Source organism: Onychostruthus taczanowskii, unplaced genomic scaffold (genome assembly GCF_017590055.1).
Source record: "Onychostruthus taczanowskii isolate IOZ18803 unplaced genomic scaffold, ASM1759005v1 scaffold34, whole genome shotgun sequence".
Lineage (NCBI taxonomy): Eukaryota > Metazoa > Chordata > Aves > Passeriformes > Passeridae > Onychostruthus > Onychostruthus taczanowskii.
The window spans coordinates 4,819,231-4,839,537 of NW_024500794.1; the positions used below are offsets into that span (position 1 = coordinate 4,819,231).

The 20,307-nt window shown below is 44.0% G+C and overlaps 1 protein-coding gene across 1 annotated transcript in view; it reads right to left on the minus strand.

Annotated features, from left to right (window-relative positions):
• The window catches only part of GAP43 (growth associated protein 43), a 52,741-nt gene that overhangs the window by 20,041 nt on the left and 12,393 nt on the right, over nt 1-20,307 (minus strand). Inside the window, exon 2 of the mRNA XM_041410955.1 lies at nt 1,669-2,296. Coding sequence (XP_041266889.1) covers nt 1,669-2,296 — 628 coding nt within the window. The remainder of the gene's footprint in view (nt 1-1,668; nt 2,297-20,307) is intronic.

Below are 20,307 nucleotides of genomic sequence, written 5' to 3' on the forward strand. Positions count from 1 at the left end.
CTAACACATCATATAAAGAACAAGTGGCTGGAGACTTGGACAACAAAAAGCAAACCTAGACAATTCAATTTCAAGGCTTATTTCTAGAAACTTCTAAATAAGCAGAAGTAAAACCAGCAAACCTTTGTAGTTACGTACAATCAGTTCAGACGCACGCTCTTGAAGTCTGCTCCCCTTGCCCATCCCTTAAATCACAAATGTCCTGCATTAGTTCCTTTCCCAGTATTTAATCTGTCCTTTTGGATATCTGTTCTTCCCTATCTGTCCACTTTTGCTGAGCAGGAATAGACTTGCCTGAAGCCCCAGCTTAGCTATGAAGCTTGGAAGCCTAATTGGAGAGTGGGAGGTGCAATTTGTGGAAGAGTAGTGGGCCAAATGAAATTATGGAGAAACATCTGTAGGTACAAGACTGGGTGCTGAGGCTCTCTAGAATTTACATCAGGCTGTTTATGACCATCAAAGTGATATGCAACATTTTTCCCCAGCAAGCTAATGAATGCAGGCTGCCCTGTACAGCAGAGTAATTCATGAATGTGGAGGCCAGTTTTGCTTGTTACTACCTCTTAATTGAGTTTCATGCAGAGCTTACCTCCTCTTTTGTTACCTTTTCTTTTTTTGTTTATATTCTATTTCTTTGATAAAATAAGAAAGGTCAAGAACAAGAGAGAAAAATATTCTCAGATCTTTGAGGTATTTCCTACCCAGCTCAGCATCAAAATTTATAATAAATTCTTCTTTATGGCTTGTAAATGTTATAGGTTTGTCAAAAAATGTCCACTGTTGCCTCTCAAAACTCTTCACCCCTTCCTGGGGGAACTGGTTAAGCAGACTTGCACTTGGTCAACAGTGAGGAATTGAAAACACTTCCTAGAGTGACTTCTCTCTAGAGGACTTCTCCATCTCCTAGAGGACTTCTTCCTTTCTTCCTTTCTTCACTGAGCTGTCAGGGCCCTTAATCTTTCCTTTCCCTATCTGATTCTCTTGCTACCCCTATCTGAATTAGCTGACACATCTAAAAGCTTCATGCAAGCTTGCCTGGCACAGATACTCCAAGTAGAATGCAGTAGAAACCCTGCAAGTATGGGTGTGGGTGAAACTATAAGCACTGCTGATAATAAGATGTTACTGACTAGGATATGGTTGTACTAAGAATCTCATCCATACACAAGCAGATGGAAGAAAGACCCTTTCGACTCCATGACCATCCCACCAGCAAGGTCTCCTACAGTATGAGAGAGCTTTTGTCTTGTGAGATTTTCAGCTAAAGTTGGAAGCCTCCAATGACCTGGCCAAGTTGTCTCACTGGAGCTGTCTGGGCTAGTGTGACTGAAAAGGTTCATCACTATCTTTAGCATATGCAGGGCTTGGGGAGCTCTCCCCCTAAACCTTCCAGCTGGCAGACACTCTCCTGCTACCAGGGAAAAAAGTGCTGATGGCACCTCCACCTAGAGGAACAGGATCCTCAGCAGGAGCTGTAGTATTTCCAAAAGCTGACTGGAAGAAAGAGGGTGTTACGCAAGAAATTAATTTCCCCCACCCCAAAAAAACTAGCAAGTGGATTCTCTTGTTAACTCTTAATCTAGTCCCCACACCAGCTCTTGCTCCCAGGAGATGGAGGGAGGCATCCATTTCTGGAGAGGCCCGTTCCCTAGGGAGGCACCCACTCACCTGTCTTCTCTTCGGTTTGGCTGCTCTCCACTGTCTCCATTTGGGGTTGCGCTGTTGCCTTGGCAGTAGCATCCTCTGCGGCAGGGGTGGCGGTGGCAGTGGTGTCAGCAGCAGGCACGTCGGCTTGTTTAGGCTCCTCTTTGTCTTGGGCTTCGTCAGCCTTCAAGGATGGCGAGTTATCAGTGGAAGCTTTAGTGGCACTTTCCCTTTCGGGGGCAGCGGCAGCAGCGGTCTTTTCCTCTGAGGAGGCAGCAGGAGTGGCAGCCTGTGGGGCTGGCTGCTCTGAGCCCGTGTCGGCGGCTCCATCTCCTTTTTTCTCCTCCGCTGGCGCGCTGCTGTCTTTGCTGCCCTCCTCCTGCTGGGCACTGTCAGCGGCGGCTGCTTCTGTGGCAGCAGGAGCTTCGCTTTCTTTGTTCTCAGTCGCTCCACCAGCAGGGCCTTCCTCCTTCTTGTCGGCGGCATCAGTCTCAGATGCTGGGGCATCTCCCTTCTTCTCCCCCTTGAGCTTTTTCCTTGTTATGTGTCCACGGAAGCTGGCCTGGATTTTGGTGGCTGCCTTATGGGCTTTATCTTCTGGTTTGATGCCATCTTGCTCGATCTTTTGGTCTCCGTCCTCATTTTTTTCAACCTTTGAAGAAGAACAAGGGAGGAGGGCAGAAGAGAAAAGAGGGAGATAAGTTAAGATTTCTTCAGGTGTAGCAGATGCTCTAATTTTATTGAGAATATCGCACTTTCCTCTCCTGCTTACCAGTGAAAAGTTTCAAAACAGCCTTCCATTTGGCATGGGCTCGGAGCCAGGTGGCCCTAATTTCATCCTAAGGCTGGACAGACATAGGTCTCCAGCCAAACCTCCAGCCAGAGGTTTGAAATAGAAATTTAAAGCACCTCATCATCTCTGTCAGCAATGCTGAGACCACCTTGGCTGTATGGAAAGGCTTTCACCAGCTGGCTTGTCTCTATTCCCATGATTTATTTTCCCATTCATTTTGAAATATACCAATTTTTTTCCCCTACTTATTTTCAAAACACACTCCTGAGGGAGATTTTCACAGTCCTTCCAACTCCACCTCTGCTTTCAAGTCGATGCTTCTTTTTAATGACACCTTGTTTCGCAGGTGTGTGACTCTAATGACACCAAGTGCTTTGTCTTTTATAGTTTTTGGCTTGGGATTGCCAGCAGAGAATGGGATTGCTGCGCACCCCGCTGCAGTTCTGTGCTGTCAGACACACACGGATATTCACAGGATGCACTCCTCACAAACGCCCTGCCTGCAAGTGCTCCAAGTGCTTTGCCTTTGCTCTCCACTCGTGGTTTCACTAAAGGATTAATAGGCAGATTATTATCACTCTTCCCAATTTCAGCTGACTATTATTATTTCTCTGACTATTGGGGGGAATTCAGCCTTATAACAAAGAACAGGCATTCCCTGTGTTTTTTAGACCTAAATTGTGCATTAAAGTCTTAAATGGGACCAAAACAGAGCCTGTGCCTCACACTGGTCTGCTGCAGGGAGATAATGCTCAGCTTATAAACCTTCACTGAATCTACAGGACAGATCACGCTTCACCCCAATAATTTAGCAGGCCTTGGGCAAGTAACAGCTCAGCAGCATATTGATGAAAGGACACTGTTCTATTAATAGTCCCCTTGGGAAGCACTCAAAAGACTGACTGGAAGCAGAGCCACTGACCTGTTTGCTGTTTGCACCTGGTTTCCATCACTGGCTCAAGTCACAATACAAAGAAAACAAGCTGACTGGGAAAGACAGAAGCATTTACTCCTGCGTGGGAAGTGGGAATTATACCTTTGGCCACTGAAACTGGGATGTGCCATCTAGGGAAAGGCTCCAGACCAGAAGAAAGAGGGGACAACCTAAAAACATGCTCAGTAAAAGCGTGGCAGGAAGAAGAGAGAAGAAGCCACTGCAATGTGCAAACATGCCACTGGAAACATCATTACTGTAGAGAGGAGGAAAGAAGAGTGGCCACAGCAGCAGCAATTCATGGGAAACAGAATGGAAGTGATCATTTCCACAGCACAAGGCAGGGTCAAGCACACGTGGAAGTGATGCTCAGCCAGGGAACCAATCTGGTGTCCACTGCCATGCCAGAGGTGGTGCCCACTATGTCCCCCTGGGTCCCCAGTGAGCACAGATCCCTCACCCTAGCATTGGTGCCCAACATTCCTTAAGTGGGTATGGTGGCCAAGGAGTGAGCAGCCCCAAACTATCAAGGAGAATCACCACCATACACAGCTGTGCAGGGACATGGATGGGTCTGTACACAGCAAAAAGAGAGATGGGAGGGGCACAGGATGCTTATGCAGGCTGAAAAAGGCTGTGAATGAATATGTAAATGGGATTAATACACAGAATTTTGCTCAAGGGGTTTTTCTGCTCCTGACCATGCCCAGGGACAAAATGGTTGTAGCACCAATCACAGAGTGAGCATTATGTCTACACTTCCTCAAGTGCATTAATTGACACAATATGGAAAGTGGGCTTTTCGTGTTTGTCTCAGCTTGTCAGAGAGCAGGTGATGGTTACATGCAAAGGCAGTACAGGAACCAGCATGCTGCAACCATTCATGTATCTTGCATAGCTAGCTCAATACTGTTTTTCAGCATCTGGGTAAGCTTTTCAGCCTACTTCAGCACAAGGAGGTGGAAACAAATTGGAAGTATGTTTAAACTAGCCAGATAGTGCACAGCAGCTCCACACAGGCTCATCCATCCTGTTCCTTAGACAAGTTTTGCAGCTTGCAGTAAGTCCTGTGTTGCTGTGGCAACCTAGCTGCTAATACCTGAACTATCTGGTTTAAGGAGATCTTGGATATGCCAGCATTACACCGTAGCCACAGCAACGTGAAAATAGACTGGTACTCCTTCAGAGAACTGTAGGATGCTTAAATGCTGTAGCTTTGACTCCTTCTCCCCAAGGACTGAGGCTAGTCTCAAACAGCAGCAAGACTGGGAGACTAGAAAGACAATTCAGATGTAACTATGAGGCCTTAAGGGTCCAGTCCCCATGCCTGACTCCTGTGAAACTGTTAGTGAATGTGACGGAATTGTTAATCCCTGGGCAAACAAGAAAAACATTGACTGAAGGGAGATCTCTCTTGCCACTGGCCTTGTTGTTCTCATATCTTACATACTTCCAACACCAACCAAGACAGCTATTACAGGTCATGGACTGCTGCATGCCTGACTTTCTGACTCCAGAGGAGCTGCCCTGTTACCTAGGCTATGCAGCCCTGTAAAGGTTTATCTCCTTCCCCTGCTAGCCAGAGCTCAGGGCGCAGTGAGGCACAGAGTTGGCCCTGTATCCCTGTCAGCCCCTGACCTGGCAGGGAATGGGAGAGCACTTCTCTCCAGGGAGGTCAGACCAAAACCTCCCACCTGCACCTACAGCACAGCAGAGCTTCTAAAAGGCTCCTTTGCTATTCAAGTGACATCATAGTCCTTCTCTCCCAGTTGGGATGGCATCCAATTGAGTCCTTGCCAGATCCCAAGTTGTGCAACTTTAAAATGTATTTCCAGTAGGGTGCTTTCAGCATAATTTCAGATACAAAAGATAAGAAACATGAGAGTGGGGCAGAGGTGGAGTTCAACATCCTGAATTAAAGAAATATACTAATAGTTTGTCTTTGCCAACTGTGGCCCTCAGGAATCCTGTTTCTATTCAGTCCTTCCCCAGTAAAGCATCCCAGGCATGTGAAATTACTTTTTTTTCAGGCTACTGGCCTGCAGCTACTTCTGGGGTAGGACACGGTATCCATAAAGTATGTGTGTCATGTTGTGTAACAATGGGTTGGGTGAGAAACAGGTTGTTCAGGGGGAAACTTCTGTTCACACACCAAAAAAAGCCTCAAGGGCTTTTCATCTGTGGATTATGTGCACAGCAGATAAACCTTAATTAAGGAAACGCTCAAAAATAACCTGTATACAGCAGAAGCTCCTGGAAAGCAATTTGTCTTCCTTGGAAAGCTAAAAGGGTGAGTCAGCCCTGCCAGGATGCATTCAAAACCATCTCAGTGGAAAACAAGAAATCTGTCTGTCTTATCTATCTCCCAAGCGTTCATGATATCTTGGTTGTAGTATTGTGGCTAGAATAAAGTGACTCTTATTACTAGTGTTTGCATGAAATCTAGAGTTCTCAGCCAGGAATCAGGTCTGGTAGGGATAAATTTCAGATATTAGTATTCCATCACCTCCCTCTCCTTCATTTACACATTTATGTATAAAGTATAAACTCACACTAATGCTTAATAATGACATATTCTTCATGATGCTGTTAGGGTACATGCAATCTATTGCCATTTTACACAGAGCAACTTGTCCTCTGTTTCATTTAGTTTTAAATAAATCATAGATCCTGTAATGGCAAAATTGTATCACTGAAGCAGGTGGATGAAGAGCTAAAGGATTCTATAAAAGGATATAGTCAAACATGTCCATTTCTTTATTTAAACCATCTTCACATACCCAATGAAGCCAGTGTGCAAAGCTCTGCCTTTATGAAACACACATTTCTGTCTCTACACAGTCCATAGCATCTTTGCAGTCCTAGAGGGATGATCCTCTCACCATCCCCATCTGCTTGTCTGCCACACCTCCAGGTTTCTAGGACATCCCTTCCCATGCAGACTGTTCCTGTAAGTGAGAATTTCCTTGCTATCATGTAGGTGAGAGAGTAGGAGATAAATTAATGTTAAATCACAGATAGGGCAGAGGTTAGTTCTTAGGTACCAGGAATGTAGAAATTTCCTGGAGCCATGACAAGAAGATTTCTACTCTCTGGCTGCTTTTACACCTTCCACCTCCAAACTCACAGCTTACTGGGGGGAGGGTGCCAAATTATGGCAAAGAATTAAGGAAGTATTACTATAACCTCCAGACTCTTTTAAATGTCCCCTGTGCTGGTACTTCAGGAAAGGAGAAATGGAGAACCTAGGTGTTTTGTAGATGTTCCAGGTGTTTTCAGCTACATATAGGCAAAGAAAGGAGAGAACTGAGTGCTTTGGTCCTTGCTTGCTGTTAGTCCACTTGTCTCTCATAGTGTACCTCATTGCCTTTCCTTGGAAAAAATAATCACATTGTTTTGTATTCTGAATGCTGGGGTGAAGGGACCAAGAAAGAACTTACTCTTTTCACTGAAAGATGTATGACTATTACACAGCTTCCTCTGCTTCTCTTTCTAGCTCTCCTTTTCTGGTGTTTCTCCTCCCTCCAATATGTAGCATGTATCAACCTCCTTAACATTCATCAGGCTGCGTTATGCCATAGCCACGCTATATGCTCAGCCATCACCCTGGTATCCTGCTCCTTTCTGTCCTTAGTCAGGAGCTCCTCTTCAGTTCATCAGGCTGCGTTATGCCATAGTAGCCACGCTATATGCTCAGCCATCACCCTGGTATCCTGCTCCTTTCTGTCCTTAGTCAGGAGCTCCTCTTCAACATGACACCAAATCCCAGAGCCCTTTGATGCATGTGGCCATCTCCCAGTACTTTGAAAACAGTGTGCTGGGAGCCCAGATTTACACACCTTTCACCAGGCAAGGCATCAATACTGGCCAGAGCCTGGACATCCATAGGACCATTGACACTTTATCCACAACACACTCCACCCATTTCATCCAAGGGAAATATGACACCTAATCATTATTGGGGGAAAAAAAAAAAAAAAACAAAAAAAACAAAAAAAAAAACAACAAACCAAAATGAACAACTGTATTCTCCACGCAAAGGAGTAAGGGCCCTAAGTCATTCTTTTCTCATGACACCTGTGCTAAAGTACGTGTGGAAACCTTTCTTTCCATGATTTAGATGAACTAGTGCTGAATCACCCAAGCACCTGAGCTATTTGTGGGCTTAAGGTGCATCTCAGCCCATGCTCTGTTCTTGACTATAGCACAGTGTATGTTCTTACTGATGTTACTAGACTCACAAAGAAATTTAGGCATCCAACTCCCAGTGATTTCCCAGGATTGAGTCACCTCAGCGTTATTCATGGGCTTGGCTCCACATGACTTGATTTGTCTTAGAGATGGCATTTAAGGAGCAGAATGTATTTAAAAAAACAACCAGCTGTCTCCCCAGAAGGAGCGAAGCATGGACACGTGAAAGAGAGAAAAGGTTTTCACGCTTTGGGAAGTGAGGAAGCAATTTAGCACACAGAACAGCTTTTTTAAACCCAGTTAAATGGTGTGAAGACACCTGGCTAGAGGATGGCACCTGTCAGCACAACCTGTCTTCAAGGTGAGGAAACAAACAGAGTTCCTTTATTCTCCCAGGATGACTATGGTGATGGTGGGTAAAACACCCTTGAGAAAGAAAAGGCTAATTCATCCCTCTGAAGGCCTATGCAGGATTGTTCCCCAGGGTATAACTAGCAGGGAGGGTTTCAGCTCTCCAGTTTCAAATCCTCTAACAATGGGGTTTCCAACCTTTCCTCTACAAGATCCTCTCATGTGTAGGAAAACTCCCTTCTATTTTATGGTGCCTAGATTGAAATAAGGTGATAGTCAAGAATACGGGTGGATGTTATTCACTTGTGTACAGTGGCTGCAAAGAGAGGTAGAAGACAATCTAAGTTAGACCTATTTAGATATTTCTAGTGAGCCTTCTCAATAAATCCATACTCTCCTCAGTTGTTTTGTGACTCTCCCTTCTGTTTGGTACCCTGTTTCTCTTAAGATGGTGGTCAACCACAGTGTCCTCTACCACCCTGAAGTTCCAACAACTCCAGCAGTTAAATGGAAAAAGGAACTCACTACTGCTTATGTTGCCTTTGCAGGCCAGGTGAAAAAAAAGTAGAGCCTTGCCCATGAAAGGGACACAAAGTGGATGATGTTCAGGATGATGTTCATGGCTCTGGAGCAGAGAAGCTCACAGGGGAAAACATTTGCCTTGGGTCTGGTCTGGGCTCTATGGAGCACTTTGATGGTTGTGGGGCACAGGCTGCACTCACTCTTCTTTCAATTTAAAGCACCCAGAGTCTCAGAGACAGGACTGGGTTGGAACTTGAGAAGGTGGTGCTCTTACAGTTCATGCCAAGGTTGTGTGTATACCCTGGGGTGTGGCCTAAGTGTATGAGGGCACTCCAGGGCACAAGATCTGTGGGGACTGTGTCAAAGGTCTTGAGTGTTTGGCATAATCAACATCTGTGCTCTTGCTTGGGGTTGGATCCTCGTGCATACTGTACTGTCAGTTGTGTCTAGTCTCCTTTTTGGAGGGAAATACTTGTGTCACTCCAGAAGGAACCAGTCAGCAGGCATTCAAATTAAGGGATCAAAGCCTGGAAAGGAAGCAGGAAGGTATCCAAGCTGACAGTGTAAATCTACTACCAGAATAGTAGATTGAAGAAATTCAGCAGAAGGACCAGGCGGTAAATTTCCCTTGAACTATGATTTGATTAGAAAAGTCCATTCAAAGAACAGATTATTTTTGATGCAGATGTGCTTAGATAGAAATGCAAGCTTGCATGTCACTGGACTAAAGAGAAATTTTACCTTTTTAAGCTCAAACTGTGTGGTTTGCTTGGTTGGATTTGGGGCAGCTTGGGCAAGAATGGTTGCTGCTATGTGCACTATTTTGAGGTAGCACCTTCAGACAGATCCATAGTCTGCTGACCATGAGCAGGTAATGAAATCCAGAATTATCAATGTCTGTCCTTCCCTACCTTTTGTCTCCTAGTCTCTTTCCCCCCCCGCCCCCCCCCCTTTTATTAGTTTTGGACTGCACAAAATTTTTTAGGGAATTGTTATATAGCCTCTGGCGGTTCAAAGTGCCTGCCTCTGTGAGAGCTGGACATATTTGCTTCTGATCTAGCTGCACCCAGGGCACAGAGGCTGATTTCCTGCTCAGACTTGCTCCCCTGAGATCTTGGGCAGAGAGCTGCTGAGATTCCCCAGAGTCCAGGCTTATGCAAGGTCTCCAGAATGGCCTCCACAGGAAGCAGAAGCTTATGTCCTTCTCCTACCCCATTCCCTCCATGGCAACACAGAGCATCCCATCCTTCAGGCCTGTCAACAGCACTCAGCTTGGTGTTGTTTGCAAGTATGCTGATAGTACACTTGATCCCACTGTCTCTGTCACTGAGGAGGACAATAAATAGCACTGGTCCCCATATAGACCCCTAAAGGTCACCACTTGTGATCAGTGTCTACAGGGTCTTCAAGTTGTTGACCACTACCCTCTGGAGGTAACTGTCCAACCAATTCCTCACCCACCGAAGAATCCTCCCATCAAATCAATCTCGCCACTTTAGAGAGAAGGATGCCACTGGGGACCAAGTTAAAGGCCTTGCAAAAGTCCAAATGGTGACATCTGTAACCTTCCCCTGCTCACTGGAGTAGTCACTCCATCACAGAAAACCACTAGGTTAGTCAGGTGAGATTTGTCCTTTGTGACACCACCACTGCTTTATACTGAGCACCTGCACGAAGAAGAAAAGATGTTTCTTCTCCTGAACTGCAGCTATAGCTGGAGTGAAACCCTGTAGCTGCCACCTGTGCCTTCAGTCACACACAGCAATTAAACTTCAGCAGAGACAAAGGTGTGTATCCCAGCTGAAATTACAGGGTGAACTGAAGAAAGCAGAGATAGGACTTTTGATTGGGCTCTAGCAAGGCCAGTAAAGTAATACTGCTTTTCTTACTGCTCCATTAACCTATTGGTCAGACCTTTGTCTTTTATTTTTCCAGTCTTGAAAGAGAACGTAGCCCCAAGCATCACATTTAGCCAACAGCTTCCCCATTCCCTGAGGAGCACCATACAATCTTTCAAATCATCAGAGCTGCTCTTAGCAAAATCCAAACAAAACAGAGTTGTAGGTCTACACAATTTGATAAACTGGCTTTAAAACAGCTCTGCCTAAGATATCCTCTCCCATAGCCTCTTCAGCTTTAGTTCCAAACAGACCAGTCCCACAACCCCGCTGCAGAGCTGAACGCCATGAGTACCATGAAATTGTATCCCCAAAGTGCAGCAATCCATTGCAAAGCCTTCTACCTATTGGTATCGACTCTATCTTTTCACTGGGGCAGATGGCTTTTGTCAGCTTCTGGCTCTCATGGATCCAACAGGTCTCACTGGCATGGCCTCTCCTTAACCAGCCAGGAATAGCCCTACGGGCTCTGCTTCTTCCTCCATGGGATTTCCTGACCCTGTTAATACCAGCCTCAGTTTCACTAGGACAGGATGTCAGCCTAACTGCTGGAAGGCAGAGAATGAGGGTGTTGAGTCTGGATCTGATCTTCATGGAAGCTCAGTTTATTGATTTGTGTTGTGGATCTTTACGCCCATTGGGACTTGACTGACCCAGAGATTGCCCTTATGCATCCCCTGGCTTGCCCTGGCCTTTGTCTCCACCCATCTTTACTTCAGCGGTACTGGTGTTGATATTTGCCCCACAGATCTTCTACAAGGTTTCTGATAGGACTGTTGTGACAGCCTGTGTATGAATTCACCACAAGCAGTGGGTAAGGCATGGACCTGTCTTATGAATCTGAATTCTTCACAGCAACTTTATGTCTTGGATGCCAGGGACCTTACAGAAAACCTTATGTGAAATTATTCTTGGCCTACATTTACTGTTCATTTCTCATACGTGTTTAAAGTAGAAGCAGACAAGGAGAGATATCCATATCTCCTCACTGCTTAGGCACTACTACAGGTGAGAAAAGGAAGAGTTAGACCTACTTTTAAGATGCCAAATACAGGAGACAGGTCACTGATCCCACTATGAGCTCTTATATACTAATGACTCACAGAAAATGTGAGAAGACCCAGACCATCTTTTTCTATTCCTTCTATTCCAACTTATTAACTGATTAACAGTTGCACAGTAATCTCATTTGAAGTCCAATGCCAAAAGCAATGTCAGATGATGAAAGTGGAGTTTCATTTCATTGATTCCAGAGACATTTTTCTAGGGATAATTTTTACAAGATCTCCGTGGTCCGCTGCTCCAAACAACTTACAAATGGGGACATTGTTAATTTCCAGAAGGACTCTGAACATAATTAAATTAGTATTTTTAGTGCTGCAAGAACCTCAAATGCATGGGGTGTAGGTCAGTGTGCTGCTCCAAACAACTTACAAATGGAGACATTGTTAATTTCCAGAAGGACTGAACATAATTAAATTAGTATTTTTAGTGCTGCAAGAACCTCAAATGCATGGGGTGTAGGTCAGTGAAGCATTGTGCATTAAGTCATGCTCTTATCTACTTCCTCCTGTCAGTGCCAGGATGACCTTAAGGGGGGCTTTTCAGTTCTGCCAGAACCTGAAAAGGTCTCCAGAAGGGACGTGTATGACGCAGCTTCTTTCACACAAGAATCTGGGCTTGACTGCCTGAGACCATGCCCAGTTTGTGTAACTCAAGTGCTTCCCAAGGTCTGTAAAATGGATCAATCAGGCCTGTGATTGCAGCTGTCACTCCTGAGTGGCACAGTCCCAGTGTGGCATAATGTAGTGCCACATCCCTCTCCTCTCTTCTCTCTCCCATCTTCAGGTGCGTTGTCACCAGAGTAAAGGCATGGTTTTGACTGGGAAGATCCTGAACACAAGACTCAGCAACCCCAGGGCTTAGTCACTTCTTCTAGACCCTGGCACTGAGCTATGGGAAATGCTCATGTGGCTTTGAGCCATTTTGTTTCCTCCTTTGCTCCTTTACTGTATTCAACCTTATTGAAAAGGAGGGAGGGGGAGGCAAGCCTGCAGTGCCTGCTGCAAAAACCCCTTTGTGGACCCTGCTATTTTAGTGCTATAAAGACCCCTGGCCAAAGGGAACATGTTGAATAGATGTGCTAGGGAAAAAGCCCTTGGAAAAAGGCTTTGGATCCACCACTTATAAGGGCTAGTATATCACAGGATCATTTAAATAGTCATCCAGAACTTCTAGTCTTCCTGCTGCAAGACAAATGTTATTTATTTCAATTTCTTCACTGCCTTGGCCTCCCATTTTAAAGTTGTTATTAAAAAAGGGCTTCAATGAGTATTTAGTATCTTGGTTGTAACATCTCCTAGTTTTTTTTCATCCTTCAGTCAGGAAGCATGTCAGTAGCCTCAAAGCACTGCATATCATAATGTCTTTTCCCCAGGCACACAGTTCAGACTGTGCAACTGGTGCATCTGTAGCAGAACTACACTCTACATCCAGAAACCCCTGGAGCCCAACCTGTGGGGGGCTTTATTCCTGTGGGAGGCCCCCTGGCAGAGAAACTGAGGGAAAAGGGACCCTGGTAAGGACTCCTAGGATGGCTGTGCGGGCAGAGTATAAAGAGCTACTTCCACATCTTTCTGCTATGATGCAGGTGGGATATTGAAATAGGGTTTTCATCCTGAGAACGACTTATGGGTTTCTGGAATAGGAACCATCTTCCCTCAGGAACCCAAGCAAAGCCAGACAGAAAGCACTGGGAAGCTTGCACAGTTGATCCAATACCAGAAAATGGACAGTGTTTCCTCTTCTCTTAGTAAGGGCCAGTTCACACTGAGCAGATTTGTCACACACTAAAGAGGAAACGATTGAAAATCTCCAGGGTCCTCTAGACCCTCCCTGTACAGTGCAGCATGGCTGATTTTGTTCATCCACCCTGCAGGAGTGGTTTTTACCAGTCTTTGGACATTTGCCCCAAAAATGACTCTCTGGGTTGCTGTGGCAGTTTATTCCTTTGGTGAACTAAAGAATTCCTCCCAGCGTTTCAGCCGGCCCCTGCATCTTGTCCATGCCAACATTAGTTTGTTTGTTTCTGCTTTCTTAGTAAGACTCCTTCATATATCAATTGCTCTAAGTTTTCATACCAGCTCCTTTGTCAGATCACTCCTCCTAGCCCTCTTAAACCCTAACCAGAGATCTTACTTGATTACTGAATTTACATTTGTTCTACTTAGAAATTACTAAAATGTCTCCCCAGCTTTAATGAATAATGAAACACTACACTTACAAAAATAGTAATTAGCAATATAGCTCAAAAGAAATCAATGTGTGGATCAGACTCCCAAAGGCAGGAGGAAAAGCTGCAGCCATTAAAATAGGTGGAGCTGAAAATAGCTAAGCACTTGGGGATAAAGAAAGGGAAAAAAAGGAACTTATAAATGGCCATGTCCTATAGATAATCAGCAATCCACACAGATTGGATTGCTAACACTGTCCTGAGTCTGACTGCTCCATTTCCTGCCAGCTCCCCTCAAACACTATTCAGTAAATTTAGGAGTTTTCTGAGGATGTCAAGCAGCTGGAGCAGCAGAGAAAAGTAAGAGGAAATAGAAGAATGTCAAACCCTCACCAGTGGTTGTCCAAGGGTTTCCATCGGGGCTCCTATCATCCTTCCTTCCAGATGAAGGAAAAGGTGCCCACGCTAAGAAAAACCCAATGTATAAGGATTTACAACACCGACAATCATTATTATTTCTACCTCCTTGGGATGGATCTGCCTTGTGGTGTTGGAAAGGAAACAATGAAACAAGCAGTGGGAGTGTGTTGAAAGGGCATAGGGAACACACTTGTTTACAGAGGAAAAACAATTCAGATACTACAGCAGCCAGGCTATTTTCCCTTAGTACTACCTAAATATAGTGTTAGTTTTTGGTAGAAAGCCATGATTCTGCTTCTTCAGGAAGTCACAGAACAAGGTTGGTTCTTGCCAGATCAGTTTATTGACCCATTAACAATAAAAACACCAATTGTTCATAAGACACATCTTTGGAGTCAAGCAGTCATAGGTCTGCTCAAACAAGCCAGATTATGGTATGCAAATGTCTACATTTCACAGCCAGGTCATGTCACTTCTTGTACTACACTTTTCATATTAACCAGTCCCTCTGTCAGGAAAATAGAAACAATGCAAAAATCATGCAAATTTCATCACAGTGAATGATTATCCATCTAAAATTTTAGACCAGGAACGTAGTGGTTTCTTTTCTCTTTTTTTTTTTTTTTTTTTTTTTTCTCTTTTCTTATTTTTCTTCCTTTTTTTGGTAACTCTTTCTTTTCCCTCCTTCCCAGTCAGGGGGACGAAATTATATGGTACAACTATCACCAACTGCATGTCACAAACATACACATATGTATAAACATAGTGGAGTAAGTGAGCCAGTTGCAACAAATACACTGCCTGAAGTCAGTCTGCATAATGAACTCATTAAGTCCTACTGAAATTAAATCAGAAATTAATCCTAGATAGAGAATACTTTCAAACAGATTAAATTCAACAAGACTCATTTGATCCTTTCCAGAAAGAATGAGTTAATGAATGTACAAACACTTTCTGTACTCTCTCAAACCAGCCATTAAGTTTTTGGGATCTGCCTGATCCTTAGAATATCTGAGGATACTCATGTAGAATTGTACCTGCTGGAGCTTTCAGGTGACTAACATTTTGATTTCAGTGCAAAGCAGAGAAAAAAGTTTCTACACCTAATTTCCTTTGGTTGCAAAAGCAATTATTTTGAAGCCTGAAGAAAATGTAACACATTCCCCCAAGATGCCTGCTTTACAGATTGTACTCTCACAGAACTTTACCACGAATTATTTTAGTATAAATTCCTATGTTTTACCTCTAGTGGTTCTCTATAAACTTGATGCAAAGAAGAATTAAAGGGCCAGGTTTTAAGGAATGAATGGTGGGATCTAAACAAATGCCTCATTGCCTTAATCCTATTGAAACCAGTACGAATTAGGCACCAAGGCTCTCTGAAAATCCTGCTAGGCTCCTGTCTATATAAATCTTATTTGTTAGGGCAGTTCTGTAAATTACCTAATACCACCCTGCCACTGTTTGGAAAAAGGCTTGTAAATATCTGCTGTGAGATTGCAAAGTAAGACAAAGTAGCTTAAAGAAGACTTAAAGCGTTAGTAGGAAATCTGGATATTTGGAGCTTAGGAAACTCAGGGGTATAAAGGGATTACACTAAAATCTTGGTCCTAGTTTTTGCAGTTGGAAGTTGAAAGTTAAAATGCAGGAGGGAGAAGTTTGGCAAAGGAGAACAGAGGATCCCAGGGTTAGGGCAGCTAACAGATGGCTGTCCTACACCTCTGCCCCACCTTTGCTGCTGATTCCTCTGTTATCCTGGCCTGTGTTTTTCATGGGGTCATTCCAAATGACAAGTTCTGCATCTCTGAGTAGCTGACTTCAGACACCTTGAGTCTGATTTGGAGCAGTGCCGAGCACTCAGAGCTGCAGCTGACAGTAACGGGAGATGTTTTCAGATATGTGCAACTGAAAACAAAAACTATGAATAAAGGTCAGGCCCTCTGTTTCTGAAATTCAGGACATAAAACTAGGGCTTTCTGCTGACCAAACTCTTCATGCCTCAGCTGTCCACCTGCAAAAATGGAGTAAAAATACTCAGTTATCTCACATGGGTGTTGCAGAGATTTACCAGGTGATATCAGGCATGTGCTCAGAATCACAAGACAGGTCAGGAGAAAATTAATATTTCTGATTTAGAGCAAGGTTTGAATACTATTAAGCAAAGTTGAGGGGGTCACACACTGACTTGTTTGAGAATTCAAATATTGAATAATTGCTCATTAAGTGAGTACTGTCCATTCTGTGACCTGAATGTGGTCAAAATCCCTGAAAAGAAAAATGTGTTCCTGTCATTAGAAGTGTACTGAAATGCATTCACAAGAGAAGACCATACTGAGGTTGCACAGACAACTACATTTCCAGTGTTGGTTTGGTTTTTTATATTTGCCTTAGCATCTTTAATAATCTTCTAACACGGTTTCTCCTGTGGTCTTTATCACACATATATTAGCTCATACTGCAGCTGAAGTCTAAATCTATTTCCACTCCCAATAATGTGGTATAATTCAACTTTTACCCAGATTTCACTTTCTAAAATGTAATTAACTACATCATGGAAGCTCAAACCTCTTGGCTTCATCAGCATCTTACAATAAACCCCAAAAAACCCAAAATAACTTTCAGTGTCCAACAGGTGTCAAGCTCCTAACCAGAACCCTCAGGGAAGGTGTGGATTTTTTCAACAAGCAGAGTCCAAGTAGAAACAAGCAATGGCTCCCCACCTTGCCAACATCCAATGTGGGATGGGATGAGGCCAGGTACAGCTGAGTCCCAGAGCTTGTAGGAAGCTGGTGGCCTCAGAAGCCCCTGGGAGCTTCCTCCCACGTGGAGATATGGATAAAAAAACACTCATAACATCAGCAGTGTGCTGGCAGTAATAAAACGTATCCCCATAACCCCAAGCTGCACCAGAGGAGGTTCAGGTTTGACACGAGGAGGTATTTCTTCACAGAAAGGGACGCCATACATTGGAATGGGCTTTCCAGAGAGGTGGTGGAGTCACCGTCCCTGGAGGTGATTGAGAAGTCACTGGACATGGCACTCAGTGCTACAGTTTAGTTGACAAGGTGCTGATCAGACAAAGATTGGACTCCACAATCTTAAAGGTCTTTTCCAACCTAAATGGTTCTGTGATTCCATTGTGGGAGTTATACATCAGTCACTTAGTATTTGCCTCTGGGTCCAAAGACACAAGTTGTCCATCCTTGAATTAGTTGAAGCAGGATTATCAGTGGAAAATTAAGGGTTTTTCTTAGGAAAAAATTAATTAATAGAAAGTACATCTTTCCTGGCAATTTAATGAATGCACAATTACTGCATCAGGGAAAAGCCCCCTAAAGATTTAATAATTTAATATGTACAAAAAACCTACTGAACAGAGAATTACTTTGTTCAAAGCATCAGCTATACCCTTGCCTAGTTTTTGTCAGCTCTGTAGCTACCCTGGAACATCAGAGCTGGAATAGCAGGGCTGCTGCAGGGCAGAAGCACAGGGCGTTGATAGAAGTGGAGCAAAGGAAAGGCAGAAATCCTGTTTAGCACTTTCCATGCTCTGTATAACTGAGCACTGTTTCACTGCCACTGGCAGTAAAATGACCTCCTGTTTACACCATGGTGCTTGAAGCTTGTGGTTTAAAAAAAAAAAAAAAAAAAAAGTGCCTATCTCCAATTCTGATTAACTTCTCCAGGCATTTCTGTGCTGCTCAGCTTTCACAAATGGATTTCCAAACAGCAGAATTGCTTAGTGTGGTACCCCTCAGAGGTACTCAGCATCCTCTGCTGTCTGCTGCACCTGACAGCAAGAAGAGTTTAGAGGCAAGTATCCAAGAGAACTTGAAAAATTACAGATTTGGGATATCAGCATCGATGATACGTGAATGAATCACATGTGAAAGATGGAACTGGGTGGATATAACGAGGCAGAGCAACAGGAAGCACATTTTGCCCTCTACAGGGACAGTTCAGAACCATGGAAGAGAAGCAAGCAAGTGGGGCCAGTGGGGCCACTTACTGCACTTTGTGAGATGGGAAGGCTGACCTTAGCTTTGTAAGGCCCCTTCAGTTCAGTTCCAGGGCAGGTGTTTACAAGTTACAGTATTATCTGCTGTGGTCAGTGCTTCTTCTTCTAGAGGGATAAGAAGCCAGTGAAGTCCCATGATCACAGATACTTCAATAAATCTATCTCCTGATGTAGTCTGGTGCCTTTTCTGCCACCCCCTCCACTTCTGTCCTGTAGCAGTGCACATTTCCACAATCATTACAGCAAGGTTAGCCTAAAATCCCATCTGCCTTGGGAATAGCAAGGACAATAAAATCCCCACCATCTCACAAAAGCTCTACATTTCCACTGCCTTCCTGCCAAACATGCATCAAGAGACAACCACATTTTCACTTGGCAACATGGCCTGTTTCTTCCCTACACTGGCAGCCTCTCCACTTTTGTTCTTAAGTGGCAGAGGGACAGTGCCCTTCCTCCAGACCTGTGAACAAGACCTTCTCTTTTGGCCACCTACACTGCCTCCATGAAATATCTCTTCTGATCACTCTGCCCTGACTGTCAGCTCTGCACCAGTGCTTTGTGCACCCCTGGATTAGTAACTTTCTTCTGGAGATAATTCATGGACACAGAGGCTTAGGAGGCAACACAACAGTTCAGCAGCAGCTAGCATATGTAGGCATGGTAGGAAAAAATCCCCACCTATGCCTGACCAGAAAATTGTGTCCCCTCTTACAAACCAGAGACTTGAAAAAGGCAATACAAATATTCATGGTCTCCACAACAGCAACAGCATATTCAGAATTGGAGAAGGCTCTCAGCAATAAAAGTGCATGATGGTGTATCACCAAGGTTCTTGCCTCTTCTCAGGCTCCCTGTTAAGCACGGTTTGAAGGCTGTGATCTCTTCCTTAGGCACATCCTGCTGTGGAGCTTGTGATCCAGACCCTGTTGCGAGCACAACCTCCCCACCTGGACATCCTCCAGGGCAACAACCCAGAACTTCATAAGCACAGCACAAACTCAGAATACAGGACCTATGATAGCACAGACCTGCTTGCTTCCACTACTTCAGGGCCAGTTCTTCCTTATGAGATCCTTCCAGAGAGTCCCACAGGCAGATATATGTTCCACCACACAAAAAAAAAAAAAAAAAGACTGGCAAATAAAGCAAACAAATTATTTTTATTACTCAGTTTATTCCAGGTGAGAAGAAGGGAGGGGAAGAAGAGAGGAACAAACCTATCCTTTTTCTGTCCTTTCTAGATAAATTCATTCAGAAGGGATGTGAATGCTAGTTTAAAATTATTGGTTATATAAAGAGAAAACAGGCAGAATTACTGCAGCAGATTATTTGACTTTCATCTGTGCCTTGGTTTCCTCACATGCAAATGGAGTAATAACAAGAGTGTTCCAGGACTGATTTTTTAAGGCTCTTACCTCAATATCAATGAAAAGTGTAGTACTAGTCTCAGTGGTAACAGCTTTGGCCCATTTTTTCCCAATTACTTTGCAACCTATCATTCACAGGCTCAAGTCAAACATAATGGGTCTCATGTATCACATAAAAAGCCTGTCTTACAAGCATCTTTCTGGGCACATGTTAAAGGTGGAAGCAGAAAATGCAAAATGAAGACTGCCTCTGAAACCTCACTTTGACTTCCTCCTGCAGATGCCTTTTAATAGTCTTTATTGTATCTTTTTTTTCCTTGAAAGTGTCCCCCACCTCAGCTACTACAAAGGAAAGAGCTCACAGAATGGGTAGCAATTCCATATGTTCCTGTTATCCTAATTTCAAGCACAGCAAAGTGCCTCATTTGCCACACACCATTCAAACCCATCACTGAATTCAGAATACTGATTTCTTCACAGTCTTTTTCTGTGTTGCTATTTTGCCATAATATCTCATACACGAGCCTTAATGGATATTCTGCCAGGGAGATAGGGGTTGTTATCTCTATTTTACAGACACTAAAATCAAACAAAAAGAGGCTAAGGTCAAAATGGCCAGAGCAATGACAAATTTTGGGTCCCCAATTCGTGATGCCTCGGATTAGTATTTCCCCAGCTCTTTGTGTGTTGACAGCAAACCTCCACACAATACCAGCTCTGCACTTCTGCAAGTCAGACCCCAGGTGTCTCAAACTGAGAATCCAGAAAACGAGAACACACCAATTAGTGGCCACCCATGGAAAACCTCATTTATGTGGCCTTTTCATATCACATAGGAACTTGTGACAAGAGGCAGGAAAAAGCCTAATTCTTCAGGGCAGTATTCAATTGCCAAAATACGAGACCATTCTTCTGTTTTTGAACAGCCCCCTGCCCA